The following is a 15931-nucleotide window of genomic DNA, read 5'->3' as shown; positions in this document are numbered from 1 at the left end:
GATGCCGGTGTGTCAAATACATTTTCAAGGCACAAACAACTGATGCACAAGATGCTCAAGACTTAACATATTAGCGTTTCAAGTAGAGAAGAAGGGCTTACTGTGAACTGCCGGATGGTCTTGCCCTCTGCCACCAAATGGTGTTCATGTTCAGGTGTGATGCAATAGGCTAACCTCTGCAACAACAACAACAACAACAGAACAGAACAGAACAGAACATCACATTGGCATCATTCCCCAGCTCTTCTCTTCTGACACAGATCATAATCTTCCAGGTTTTAAATAAACTACACAAACTCTTTAAATCTCTCTGTCACAGTCCATGTACCTCCAAAAACCATTAAATATTTATCTGGATGTTTTGATGCTCGGCTGAACGTGTGGCATCCAACTGCGTATAAGTGGCTGATGGCTGTCAGAGATTAAGCCCATTCTGACTGCCGGCCGAACTCCACTTGGTGCCACCCACAACTGTTGTGGTCACTTAATGGAGTTGCTGTGCGTGTGTGGACGTTTAACAACATAATGGGTTTTACGTACATACTATTTTAAGAATGCACTTTTACTTAAATAGCTCTATTTTCTGATAGCAATCATTGCTATACAATGTTTGTTCAGTAACATGAGTCTCCCTCGGCTCTCTACTGTAGCTCAGAAAATACATTTTAAGGTCATGATACCAATTTGATCCATTCAGGAGAGAGAAGTGGAGAACAGGATACAGGATAAAGCAGTAGAATTGGAAGGTACTAGACTATTATGAGACATGAGCAGACACAATTGGAAGTGGAAGATTATAAAATTGAAGCTGACCCAAACGAAAACGGTTTGGGTCTGTTTCCTGTTAGACTAAGTTCAGGGTTTACGGTGTAGATCGCATAATATATTTCGGCGCAGTAACTCATAAATGGCCTGTGAGAGCCTTAAATGCTGCACCATGGGAAGTGCCAGCGCGTTGAGGGGAAACGGCAGCATACGGTCAGCTCTGCTTTGAAGCCATCATTTTGCATCTGTTCTTTGCAGCGCCAGAAAAAAAAAGTGAATAAAGAATTGAGACCCACTATAGATAACACCATTGTAACCATTGTATGGCCTGACGTACTGTACCATGGGGTAATATGGTTTGTATACCGTACAGTATGTCCTGCAAACACAACAAAGGGTGAAAGAATCTGACCACATTAATTACAAAGTAAAGAATACCATTGTTTAAAGGAGGAAGGCAAAGTTATTGTAGGAGCCGAAGATTTATTTTTATTATGCCATTCTATGTGATCATTATAATATATAAATGCCTCTAGTACTTGCCAGGCTATGCATTATTTCGATGCACATGGACACATTATTCTCTGAGTTGTGCTGCACTGCGTATGATACAGTTTTTATTTTGTTTTTGTTTCAGTAGTGTTCATTAAACAAACAATTGTAACTGAAAATGTTTGGATTGTGAACAAATTTAATGAAACAATTTACAATTTAGGCATTTTAGATTTATATCCCCTGAAAAATTTTAAGCCGTTTTTTTTCACCCAGAGTCAATTGACTAATGTAATCATGGGCACTAGCCGCGCTACACTCCCTCTGCCAACCTGATTACAGCGAGCCTGGCCTCATGTTTCCTTCAATGCATTAGGAGTCCAAGCCGCCTAATTTCACCTGACAGGGGAGTTTCCCCGGTTGAACGTAGCGTGTGAAAGTAACACGTTATTCCAACGAGTTCCTTAATTTCCCCTCCATCAGGCGCACACCGGCTGGCCAGGGGGTAGCAATTAAGAGGCCATGATTGGGCTACTGCATGTTTTTGAAGTGAAGAAAAAAAAACATGCTTGGGTGATACTAACCTGTTTAAAGTTTCCGGGCATGGAGAGGAACTTGTAGATGGCATAGCCGGGGACAAACATCATAGATGACATGGCTACACCCCAGCCCACTATGTTGGCCCATGGCGGAAACTTGTACTCATCATAAGTCAGGTCTGTAGATTTCACTACACTTGCTATCACCACAAACTGGAAGAGAGAAGAGAGGAAGATCACCTAGGTTCACATCAAATTATCAAGTACATTTTAAGCAAACTTTAAAAAATGCAAGACAGACAGAAAAGACAGATGTTGCGCTCTCATTAGAAGGCAGATGTAAGTGCCATCCAACCGTTTCTCTAATTTCTTTTGGAAAGTGTCCAATGTCTCGAGTCGGAGCCATAGAGTAGAATCGGATCAACGGTCATCCTAAATAAAATTACTTAGTTTGAACATCTTACTAAGCTGGGATGACCAGATCTTATGCATGTCATTGCAGGCTGACCAGGCCATACCCTTCCTAGTTTGAAAGTCCTTTTGGGAAGAAGATATATATATATGAACCCAAATACTTGTATAGTCAATACTAGTCATCAACCTGTTTCAGAGGAGTGTCAGCGTTGGTTAGCTATTTAGCAGGATGACGAGAGCTTCTCCACTCTTTTACGCTCTTAGTAAACGATGACACTGAATGACAGTGGAAACAACAGGACCAGAGCCAGACTCAGACCAGACCAAATGGCCCTTTCATCATAAATGCGTCTCTGTCCAACATCTTAGGTAATTCATCTGAAAAACATTATTAATGAAACTGAATTGAGTTGAGTTGAGCTGAACACTCTTTTGGCAGGGGGCACAGTTACCCTCTGGGGTCCGCACATACTGTAATAACTATGTTTTCCCCTCTTATTAACCCCAGTCACCCGTTGCAGACGGAGTCCACGACTGAACTCTGTCCACCTCAGTCCCCTGAGAGCAGGAGGAAGGGGAAACGTCATTAGCTGTTATGTATCATGGAGAGGTCAGGGTCTCTCTCTTTGCTCCCCGTCTGAATACCAAAGGCCACAGTGTTGTCCATACAAAATGTCAACCTTGATAAGGCCAAAGTGTTAGTGTAGCGCCGTGCTGCCCTTGTACTACTTCACTTGGCTTGGTTACTGCATACTGCGCTAATGAGGGTGGAATCTCTCTCATTTAATTAACTACAGACTGGAGTGAAATTATATCTTGAGGAATTAACTATGATGAAAGCAGGGGCAAAAAGACAGTTCAAATGTAAAATGGGTTAATGCCTCATAAGTGTTGCAGCTGAATTCAATTTTGGCTAAATTAGGCAAACTCCTCAACAGACCGTTTTAAATGCAGGGATTCATCTCGTGTTCCAATGAACGGAACACTCCATGAACGGGAAACAAAGAAACACACACACGCACGCACACACACACGCACGCACGCACACACACACGCACGCACGCACGCACGCACGCACGCACGCACGCACGCACGCACGCACGCACGCACGCACGCACGCACGCACGCACGCACGCACGCACGCACGCACGCACGCACACACACACACACACACACACACACACACACACACACACACACACACACACACACACACACACACACACACACACACACACACACACACACACACACCACCATCATCATCATCATCATCATCATCAACATCATCATCATCATCATCATCATCATTTTTCGACCGCAGTCGATCATGGATTTCACAATGCCACGCCAGACTTTCCGGTCCTTCATTGCCATCCCCAGATCCTGCTTACTGATGCATGTGTCCCTAGCGATGACAAATCGGGGTTCAACAAGTTTTCTACCTCTGGTCTGCATTGAGGCAGGATTCCAGAGAAGAAGGGAAGATATATCCTCATTGTCAGCTCTGTAGCAGTGGCCGGTAAACTGTTTTTCTGGATCGGACCAGTGAAGAAACACGGGGAAGGTTGCCGTATATTAGATCAGTCGATGGGTGGACTAGTGTAGAAACACGGGGAAGGTTGCCGTATATTAGATCAGTCGATGGGTGGACTAGTGTAGAAACACGGGGAAGGTTGCCGTATATTAGATCAGTCGATGTGTGGCTCTTCCAAGAGAGATGTTGCGCTCTCATTAAAAGTGTAAGTGCCATCCAACTGTTTCTCTAATTTCTATGAAAGTATCCATGTCTCGGAGCCATAGAGTAGAATCGGCTCAACGGTTGTCCGAAATAGTTTTTATTTTTAACACACACACACGTAACAAAAATGCCTATACCTCTATATTCACTCACTCATCCGCACACACTCACGCACACACTGGCACAGCACAGACCGATACAGTACATTCACCTATCACCTATTTTTTGTCTCCACCAGGCCGTCCGTCCGTCCGTCCTTCCGTCCGTTATCAGCTAATCTCTGGCACCGTTGGCCCGGTCTATGCCAAACTTTGCACACACACTCCCTGGATGCCAACGACGAACCTCTGCCCCAAATATTCCTCAACGGCCTGTTATAGCGCCACCATGAGGCCGATTTAGGCAAAACACACGTCCGTTATCAGCTAATCTCCGGCACCGTTGGCCCGATCCATGCCAAACTTTGCACACACACTCCCTGGATGCCAACGACGAACCTCTGCCCCAAATATTCCTCAACGGCCTGTTATAGCGCCACCATGAGGCCGATTTAGGCAAAACACATTTCTGTAGATTACTCGTACACATTTTATCCATACATCACACAATTCGGTATACACTATCTCCATAGTCATGTGATCAACACAGATCTGCACCATTTCCCATCTTCCATCCTGATTGGCTAAGATTGGCTTCCAAAGCTCACACGATTGGTCCGTTTCGAATAAATGCCACAAATCACAAACACAGTGTGCAATTTCCGTGAAATTATACACGCACATTTCCACTAGGCCGAGGACGACATGCCACAATTTTCCCCCCAAAATCAGCCTCACGGTGGCGCTATGACAGGCCAATTCCTGTTTTTACCTATAACTGCATCGATCTGTATTGTACAAGTTATGTATGCGCACATGGAAAAACATTGTCCCTGCACCCCTCCAACGACGAACCTCTGGCCCAAATATTCCTCAACGGCCTGTTATAGCGCCACCATGAGGCCACAACCTGACCTGCCCTGGTGGAGACCTGTGCCGATTGAAACCTTATCTAGTTTTTAATTATGATTATCGGTGTGGTCATTGTCAGTCATTTCTTTGTGTAATTAAGTTTTTCTCGTATCCCGTATCTGCCCCATGATAATATCATTATGTTATAATATCATGCTCACCAGAAGAAACGCTGGGCTGACAAATTTCCAACAGAGCCTCCAGTAGAGTCCTGGCTTGAATCCCATCATGCGCTCGATATCCTCACTGAAGCGATCCACACCTGGAGAGGTCACACACACACACACACACACACACACACACACACACACACACACACCACACACACACACACACACACACACACACACACACACACACACACACACGCACACACACACATTTCGATTTCTTTAATTGAATCCACAAATTACAATTAATTTTACAAGGAAACAAATATAACGGGGTTGACAGTTCATGTTCACTTAGGGATACACATGGCACCTCCTTCTCCACACAGACAAACTGCCTATAACAGACGAGACAGAACAGTATTTGGCAAGTTGTTTGGCTTTGCTTTTTGTCATGCCAGCTATTCTTAGGCCACTCATGGTCAGTTTATGCACATGGCCCAGGCTTCCGAATATCAGTATGGCAAATCTACAGCGATACCCCAAGTTTGTTATACTTCCAAGTAATGGTTGATACTTAGAATATTTATCTTGGAATGCCTGGTCCATGTACAAATCAAAGACACAGCCCACCTCCAGAATCAGGACCTCCTTGTGTCTGGTGTCAACAAAGACAACATCAGGTGTATTGGGGATGTTAGCAAAGACATCGCATGCACAGCTAAACCAATCTGGTAACACTCTTGAATGTTTATACATTGCTGCACTAGATGGCACATACTTTCGAACTGCATCAGACACTAGGTCAACAATCCGGTCGTGGCGAGCAATATATAAGTTTTTGTATGCACTACATCCATTTGTTATGTGTGCGATGGATTCTAGGTGTTGTTCAGAATCATGATGGTTTATACAGAGTGGAGTGTGGGTGTCGGGATACCAGATTGACAGATTGTACTTGGTTGGTAATACTTGTAGTCTTGCTTTGATGGTGAATTTTAAAACATCCTCCCCAATAGCAGCATTTTTGTACATCGAATGTGAAACAGAGTGATCAGCTGAATCAACACAGGCCAACTTTCCCTGCAGTCGAAGGCCACGCCAATGTTCTTTGGCTTCAGCCTGTTTCGTGCTAAGCAGAACCCTTCTTGCCGTTTCTTCCTGTAGTCTAGTGTCCGCACCCTGGTGGGTGAGGGTAGCCTTCACTACCACGCTGGGGTCTGTAATTAATCCATCAGAGATGGGCACATTTTCGTTGTTTTTTGCCCATTTTAGCTGGACTCCTGTTCGATGGCAAAGGTCGTTGAGATCTGGCCAATCAGACCAGACCCCGAAGCCCTTGGCTTGTGAGTGACACACACACACACACACACACACACACACACGCACGCACGCTATTTTCACCATGCAACCAAGTATAAAATGACTTGTCTTTTAGTTCTACTGGATCTATTCTCCACTAACATCTCCACTAACATCTCTTACTAATATTTTAGTCTAGTTATTATTTGTTGACGAAATGGTCAATAATTATATTTAGTCTTCTTTTTAATCGCCGTAGCTTGTTTTTTATTTAGTTTATATAGATATTTGTTATTTTTTTTTATCCCACTATTTTGTAACCCATTTTTCACCCCTGTGTCAAATGTGATCCTGGGCTCTACACACCCTCGGCCAACCCCCATCGTTGTGGTCTGTAAAGGTCTACTTTATGTGCTGTAGAGTGGAATGTCTTACCGTAAAACCAGGATACTCCAATGGCCTCAATCAATACGCCAAACAGTATGGATGTACCCGCGGCATAGTTGTCTAGCAGAGTCAGTACATAGATACCCCCCTGTACGGAGTGATAGAGAAGAGTCAGTACATAGATACCCCCCTGTACAGAGTGATAGAGAAGAGTCAGTACATAGATACCCCCCTGTACATAGTGATAGAGAAGGGGGGATACAGAGAGAGAGACAGAGAGAGTTAAAGAGGAAAAGGTCAAAGAGAGGGAGAAAGTGTACAAAAAGCATTTGAAAGTCTGATGTTAATCACATGAATCCTAGCGTCCATGTTATGGACTAATAGGCCTATATAAATAATAGGCCCATAGCACTTACCCTAACCCCTTAGATAGCATTTCTGTTGGCTTAGATAGCATTTGACACAGACTTATAGCATGTTATGTAGACAGCACTATAATTGTATTGTATATAGTCATAGCACGCCATAGTACATATGTATAGCATAGTAGTAAATATGTATAGTTTATATGTATAGTGTATGTATAGTTCCATTATATAGATATTCCACTGTTACTTTCTTAGCTTACGCATGTTTCATGATATTGATAAATGCTTTTATGTGATGTATTCCCATGCTTTTGTTCTTGCTTAAATGTAAATCGCTCTGGATTAAGAGCGTCTGCTAAATGCCTAAATTGTAAATTGTAAATTGTAGGCCACAAACTATATACCTGTAGGGTTTTCTGAGAGATTATTACAAAATGCAAATATGTTATTGGCAACGTTGACATTAGTTAGTCGCAGCAAGATGTTTGCACTTGAGATATAATAAAGATTGTAAAATGCATGGACACAGGTCCATTTATACAGTATCCATTGTACATTAATTAATATCCTAAATGTGATAGACCATGATGAACTGGATTGTTTTTGGACTACTTCCACCGTGTTTTTAAGGGAATTGGTACTCTAACTAAAGCCTTGTGGAATTGCAGTATAAATGTAACCTTATGCATGAACAGGTTGTCCCTCACTCACATGTACGGTGTGCATTAAAATAAACTGGAAATAAAGGTTGTAGCCTCTCTCACTTTCACATGCACACGTCTAGACAAATACACACACAAATGCACACACAGCCTAGAGATGTGTGTGTGTGAGATGTCTGTTTGTCTGTCCTTATAGTGGCAACAATAGATTTAAATCATCTATCCTAAGAGTATACAATTTATGTATAATATAAACAAAGCGAGATACATCAAGGAAGTAGGAGTAGGTTAACGTGACATGACGAGAGTTGTTGCTGTGAAAAGGGCATTTGGTTCCAGCTTGGCATTTGATGTGGACTGTCCAGTTTTATAATGTTGCAAACCACAGTTTTGGGGGAAATTCTGTTTCAACTCATTCTCTGGTCTGAAGGCTCAAGACAACACAGCAGACTCAATATTCTCTTCTCCAGGCACTGCTTTTGACAATGGGTGATTCACATTATAAAATAATTTACTTCTAGAATAGGCTAGAAATAAGAGGACAAAACATCTTTTGTAATATTTGATTACTTCTTGTCTATAACAATAGACAGCTGTGCCTGTTAAGTTTCAGACAGATGAAAGAATGGGGAAAGATTATTGGTGACAAACTTAATTAAATTCTACAAGCTGTTCCAGGGAAACTGTGTGGGTTTGATGGAAACCGAAATACAGTAGAAAATAACTTTAAATGTACAAACAGTTTAAATAGACTTAGTTATTGAGTAGAGAAGCATACATTTGCTTAGTAGAAATGATATCTAAGTGGAAGTTACTGTGCAAAGTATAAAAAGATTTAATGTTTGAGTGGAATGCATCTTTATAACATTAATGTCTTTTGGAAGTAAAGCGTTTGAGAGGAATCCAACTTTAAAAGCATGAGAAGTTATACTTGAAATAAAGAAGAATACAATGAAAGAGTGAAAGACAAGTAAAGTTTAAATTAGTCTGTGTTATCACCCTCAATGGCATTATGTAGGCTACTATATGGCAAATTCCAAATTTGGGATCATGTGACCTCTCAGATACATGATGTCTAACATTTCTCATATAAAAGGACTAACATTGACTTCACCAAACTGGCCACAACTATGTTAATATTTCATTACAGTACATTTTCATTATGGAGCTGTTAATATTAGTGCTAGGGGTTGAGGTGGAGAGGTGAGTTCAGATTCAGATTAGCTTTTCATTTTTGAAAGATAGTGAAAGATTGTAACGTTTTTTAACGTGTGACATTATTTGTATTGTTTTATATACAGTGGTTAAAATGGGTTGTGCACAGAAATAGTATCAGAACATTAACACAATAATGGGTTTCGAGATTGAATTTGAATAAAAAAATGTCTATCTGTGTAACATACCAGAGGACCTTAACACCCCAGACAAATACCTTCTTAAAATACTGCTAGTGGCAGCAAAAAAAGCAATAACCAAGAAGTGGCTGGATAGAAGCCCGCCTAAGAAAGGAGAGTGGACAGCCATGGTACGAAACATATACGAAATGGAGGAACTTACTTTTGCCGTTGGGATAAGTACAGAAAAGTTTCACAGATACTGGTTGAAATGGATATTATACATGGGAATAGACATTTTGTAAAGGATCTGAATAAGAGGTGAACACTGTCATTATTCTATCACTAATGCTGTCATTACTGTACATCTGTTGTGCTCATGTTTTTTTTTCTTTGTTTATCCTTCGTCTTGTTTCGTATTTTATTTTATTTTCTATGTAATTCTTTATTTTGTTTATTTTGTTTTATTGTGCCGATGTATGATTATCATGAACCCTGTAACTGTGAACGAAGACATTCTGAAACTACTCAAAGAGGGTTCCCTTACTCTCCTGGAACTGTAAGACCCGTTACACCATGAAAGTTAATGATAGAAATGTAACAAATGACCTGTAACAATTACCAAATGTACTGTGATGCCCAACATGACCCACCTGTGCACCGAAATAAATAAATAAATAAAAGGGTTGTGCACAAGCTACACTATTGCCAGATGAGATCACTTCCAAAAACCTTGAGAGGACTGATATGACATGAAATCTGTGAAAACAACAACAAAAAGTGAGAAGAAGGCGAGAGAGACTGACATTAGTGATGCAGAGGAGAGCGACCAGGAATGTTCCGAAGGCCGTCGCGAACGTGAACAGCTTTCTGTGCCTCTTTAGGATCTTAAAGTCATCTGCGAGGCCTGTGATCACCGCCTCCATGCCGCCCATCTGGGTTAGAACACACGCACATAACACACGCACACACACCCCACAAAAACAGAATTTAGCTTCACATTTTCTGTAATCAATAAAGCTGGCTTTTTATTTCTGAAACAGAAGCCTGGATGTTTCTAAACCAATCAGAGCGTCACATCCCTTCAGGCTATGGGACATTAGTAGCTGCGCTAGACACGGGTGCAGTGACAGTCTGCTTTTTTACAAGGGAGAGATAGACAGCCAGCCAAGCATGTTTGCCACTACAGTACGTGTATGTATGTGTTTTCAGATACATATTTCAGCGTGTTGATTACGTTTAAAATGAGTAATACACTGCCTGGATGTCATCTTGAATGACATTAAAAACAGAGTAGTTCTGTAATCAAAATCATTTGGAGGAACGTGCAGATATGGGAATAAGTGAATGAAATCGATAATGTATAGTCACAGGGCTTGGCTGCGTTCCATCACCATGCAGCACGTTTTCGTTCAAAGGAAGTAATTAAAATTGGCTTTTTATGGACTTTTGATATAAAATACACACACATGGAAATGTTCCCATTGTTTTGGCATCTATTGTTAGGTATGACCACGGATGTGCTCTAAAAGTGTGAGAAACGTATTGTTCATTTCACTACGTCTTAACACAACTCGTGCTAACGATTACCACAGCCTGATTACGCTGATAGCATTGGACGACCAACCTTTTCCAAGGCCGACAACAAATGTTCTCTTATAGCGAGAAGCACACCGCATACCTCAAAAGAAAGCTTAATTCGTCCACTCCAATTTAAATTTACAATCTTCCATTCTGGAGATATTTACCTTTATGTAAGACCTGCTTTTGTAGTAACGAGCTCTTCTTGAACAGAAAGCCTAGTTAGGGACCGTTTTCACCGAGTTCGCCGAGGGACGATACAATCCGTGATGCTTGATCTATTGTCCGGGTGTGTACAAAGGCGATTGAAAGTAATCAATAAAAATTTAAAACATGCGCTAAACGGAGATCTACGTGTCCCGCATCGGACTGCTGGGATTTGAACCACGTAGAAAACCGGTTCTCGCATTCGGAGCGTTAAAGGAGATATAGACAACTTCTAGTGTTTGTACACAGAAGTGAGTGATGTTTCCAAACAGAATCAGGCAGCCGCAGTCGCCGCGGGCGCGGTGGTGACTCCCACCATTTCAACAAATAAGCACATACAACCCACTTCACATGAACGATATTATTGATGGAGATTTTGTGGGGGTTCCTCCGAGTTCTCCCCGGGTGGAATCGAACAGTGTTTTGCGAGCGAGGTCTGGGCAGAGTGAGACCCGAGAAACATACACATGCACCCCGCGGGAGGTTAGTAAGCCTGGTGGCTTACGGTGGCTTAATAACCTCCCGCGTTTGTGTGAGGGCTGAGGGCTGCTTACTGCTGCTGGATGTCATACCACTCAGACCAGGCGCTACATAGCGATTTTCATAATTTCAATAAATAATCATAAACATACTATGTCACATAACTATGGGGAAATATATAATTATTATACAATGCAATTGCATTGCATTTTCATTATAAAACTGCTGGATTGAACACACACACCCTCACGCTACTATTGGCTAAAACCCCCGAGGCGTCCCGGCAGTTAACACTAGTGGATATAAACACGCAAAGGTGCTGTTACACCTCAGCATAATAATATATAGGGGAGGATAGAGGGGAAAAAAGGCCAAAAATATAGATTTATATACAATATATTTCATTTTTTGGCTGAAAAAGGTGTCTATACGACCTTTAAGTTAGGTCCTGTACGTGAGGTACATTATGATTAGCTCTGGATTGCTATGCGGCAATGACCCGTGATCCAAGATAGCCATGCCCATCTACTTTTCTACTTTCTACTACTTAGCATTCGTTTAGATTTTGTTTTTAATTATTTTCCCAGATTCCGATTCTAATCAAAAGAAGCTTTATTCACGGCCAATAACTAAAGCGTCACTGATCAGTGTTACAAAAATGATGTTTCGGGTGAATTAAGCATTACTCATGCCTACGCCATTAGGTCGTTACCACAGCTGTTCAGTGCAGATTGGTCGACTACATGTATGTCTGAATACACAAATCGTTTGGATATCATATTTCTGAGATTTCTACGACATGAAGTCAACTGAGGTGACGAGTCAATAGACAGTGGTTCCTATAACCCAAGACAACTGGCAATTTTCACTGTATCTGTCTAATCAGGGTCTGGCACGGATGCGCAACACTGGATGAATCCAATTACATACCAGAAGAAAACAAGTCATTTGGGTCCCCAGGGATGCTGTCTGAAAAGCACTCGGAGCGGGTGGTCAAAAGCTACATCTGTCTGTCTGCGAGCAGAAGCTCTTTGGCAGCTAGCAAACGCATGCAGTGTCAACACTGACATGCCATGTAAAGAAAAGCATACAGTATTTCTGAAAGTGTCAGTTCATAATATAATTGCTTCCAGCTATTTCTTTTAGGGGTTTATTGTGCAAGAGCAAATGCTGGCTTGGGACAGCGTTCAAACTCGCCACATGGAAACTTGCTTTCTGTTTTATGTGTACGGAACGGAAGCCTTATCTGTGTTATTCTTTTTATTATCAGAAAAGGTCAGAGAGAGGCTGAGAAAGCTATGAATTGTTATGCATATATTTTATAATATTTTTTAACCCATTCTGACCGGGCACCCATTTTGGTGTCAGCATCATGTTATGCTTTAGCTATTTAAAAATAGCAGATCTACAAGCTCATATCGCGCCACCGAGTGGCGCGATACGAGCTTGTAGGTCTGCTATTTTTGAAAAATCGAGCGACTGACATTTTTAGAATCTGATCTCAGGTCAGAATGGGTTCATCAGACCAGTGTGTGTCCGGCGGAAACCTCGTATGAATCTGATCTCAGGTCAGAATGGGTTAATACTAATGCATTAGCGTGCGTTGGTGTGAACTCACCGAGCTGTCTATGCCCAGCGTGAGTAGCATGATGAAAAACACGATGGCCCAAAATGTAGAGCCTGGCAGCGTGGAAATGGCTTCAGGGTAGATGATGAACACCAGTCCTGGCCCTACACACACACACACACACACACACACACACACACACACACACACACACACACACACACACACACACAAGCGCGCCAAGGGAACATAATGCAGACAGAGTATATATACACGTCACATCAGTATTTCTTATTGAACACTGTATGTAAACAGCCGTATAAAAAGTGCATTGTTAGCCAGGATGTCGGAGCAAAAACAGAGTTCTTGTCCTTCCTCTGAACCTCCTCATCCCACCAGGTTTTGGGAGAGACGTGAACACAGATAAGAGAGAGAGACATGCTAGGTGGAAAAGGAAAGAGCACTGCACAAAATAGGAAACATTTAGCATGGACTTTTCAACTATAGGTGTTTGTTTTGTCAGGCAAGTCAATGGCAGATTTCAGTTATGTATCTAACTATAAATGCACCAAGTCTTTGTCTGTGTGTGTGTGTGTGTGTGTGTGTGTGTGTGTGTGTGTGTGTGTACTGTTGTAATCCATGTAACTCGACAACTGTTCGCCCCACCGACTTCAAATTCGACACACGTGTTCCACACCCCCACAGTGAGTGCAGTGCCCAGTGTCGGTCGGACCCACGGTTGTCCAGAACCACCACAAAAGGCCTCTGCCCGGGCTCAGGACAGGGCCCCTGCCCAGGATCCATATACTGTATGGACCTGGCCTGTTTCTTTGTGGCTTTCGCCTTTTATTTTATATATTTTTATAGAGGGATAGACAGTAGGCTGACAGGAAATGGGGAGAGATGGGGGGGGGGGGTGACATACCCACGGCACACTGCCAGACTGGATGACCAGCCAGAGTGCCTGGACCGCTGAGCCACGTCCCAGGCCGAGCTGGCCTGTTCTGACGTCATTCTGACGTCTGCATAGAAATCATGGGCTATAGCCCTTGCCCCTTAACCCTTATCCCTAAACTTATTCGCCATTTTTTACCATTTAAAAAATACATTTAAAATAGTTCAAATAGCTGATCTACATAAGCTCACAACATGTAGATGTAGATTGGCTAGTTGAACTATAATATATGTGATATACTATATGATTTTCAAAATAGTAACAAATGGCAAATACATTTAGGGATAAGGGATAAGGGTAAGATAAAGATAAAGCCCCATGCGTGACAAATAACTCCATATATGGGCATAAAGGGGACACAGGCATAATATCTGGGTGGGGCATGCATTTCCAACTTGCATCATTCCAACTTGTACAGCAGTGCCCCTTTTTTGTGGTTCCACAAAATGTATTTTTTCCCATATAGATTTTCCAAAATATTTATATAAATTATTTTAAGCCTAGAATCAAGACATCCTGGTGAATCATGGCCATGAAACCTTTGATTCTGTCAGTCTGTCAGTCCATCCGTCACACCTCCATATATGGTTGTCAGTCTGTCACGACTTGTGACACGTCACGCCACGACACGCTCCAAAATACAGTATGGCAGTTTCCATATATGAAGATCACGACACTGACCTAATCATACCCTGGATAGCCACCATACATTGAGAAGACTGGCGATATATTATTTATACTACCTTTTGATTCTGGCTTAAAGTAATTGATATAAAGATTTTAGGAAATCTCAATTTTTATGCTTGCAAGGTCCCCTAAAAAAAACAGACAAATACAATAAGGGACCAAAGTCCCTTCGGGCTTGGCCCCTTCAAAATAAAGGTCTTAATACCATTCATTACCTGAACCAGTTTTAAAGTTAAATTCCACTTTTAAGCCCTATATGCAAAAATAGTGAATCTATGTCCAAAATAGGGCAAGGTTGAAAGTGGTTTGCTGGAAAGGACATTTTGTACACTGCTGAATCGTATAAAAGGAGAGAAAATACAGACAAATGGAGGGGAAGAGCATGAAGTAATAGACAGGTTCACTGAAAATACAATCTTATTCACATCCTTGGCCGGGGAGAATAGGAACATCGGAGGAATTATGACAATTGTGCAAAAAGCCAAAAAATAATTACAATGTCATAATTGTGACAGGCGCGCGCACGCACGCATGCACACGCACGCATACGCACGCACGCACGCACGCACGCACGCACACGCGGACGCACGCACGCACGCAGATTGCTACACTTGTAGTTGTGAAATTGTGTGTGTGTGTGTGTGTGTGTGTGTGCGGGTTGGTGGGGGCCGGCCGGGTAAGTAATAAAAGAGGAGGATAATGGAAGTGGAAATACATCATCATAGTATATGAATAAGCCAATTGTCTGTACTGTATATCAGTGCCAGTCTCCCCTGCAGTGTAAATGTAGCCATATTGGACTCAGTAGAGACGATTCTGTCAACAATTTCTTGTGCGTTTGATCTTTTTCAGCTTTGCTCCTCATTAACCTTGCATTGTGTTACCATACATACAGTGTATGGTGACATGTATAACGACACAGACAGGAGACCAGCTGTGTCTGGGTGTGTGTGCTTCTATTGTGTTCATTCATGCACATAATAGCATCCACTGAGGACACCAAAGGTCATGTACTGTACACTGTATATCATTTATTCTGGGGATCCATGGGTTAATAACCAGGGGAGCAGTTCCTCGTATTATGACTTGCAGTTATAATGAAGTGTCCTTTCAATATTTCGGGAGAAGATTATTCTGTGAAGCACAGCAATAATAATAATAATAAATGTAATAATAATAATAATAATAATCCAGCCAACATTGCAGATGTGTAAAAAGTCCATAGACTTGGCTGCCACATTAGGTCACTCATTTGCCATTGACTTGGCCTGAAACTTTGTACGGAAGAAATTAGTCGGTAAAAAGTCAAAAGACTAATTGGCCACACACA

At 41.9% G+C, this 15931-nt stretch overlaps 1 protein-coding gene across 1 annotated transcript in view; it reads right to left on the bottom strand.

Annotated features, from left to right (window-relative positions):
- slc6a2 (solute carrier family 6 member 2) overlaps positions 1-15931 on the bottom strand; it is a 73684-nt gene that overhangs the window by 991 nt on the left and 56762 nt on the right. Inside the window, exons 9-14 of the mRNA XM_083793621.1 lie at positions 13011-13123; positions 9931-10059; positions 6809-6908; positions 5123-5223; positions 1842-2009; positions 102-176 (exon numbers count right to left, since the gene is read on the bottom strand). Of these exons, the coding sequence (XP_083649747.1) occupies positions 102-176; positions 1842-2009; positions 5123-5223; positions 6809-6908; positions 9931-10059; positions 13011-13123 (686 nt within the window). The remainder of the gene's footprint in view (positions 1-101; positions 177-1841; positions 2010-5122; positions 5224-6808; positions 6909-9930; positions 10060-13010; positions 13124-15931) is intronic.

This window comes from Protomyctophum parallelum, assembly GCF_964188405.1.
Source record: "Protomyctophum parallelum genome assembly, chromosome: 2".
In the NCBI taxonomy this organism is placed as follows: Eukaryota; Metazoa; Chordata; class Actinopteri; order Myctophiformes; family Myctophidae; genus Protomyctophum; species Protomyctophum parallelum.
The sequence above is the reverse complement of the archived record's forward strand: the minus strand, read 5'-3'. Positions and strand labels throughout refer to the sequence as shown.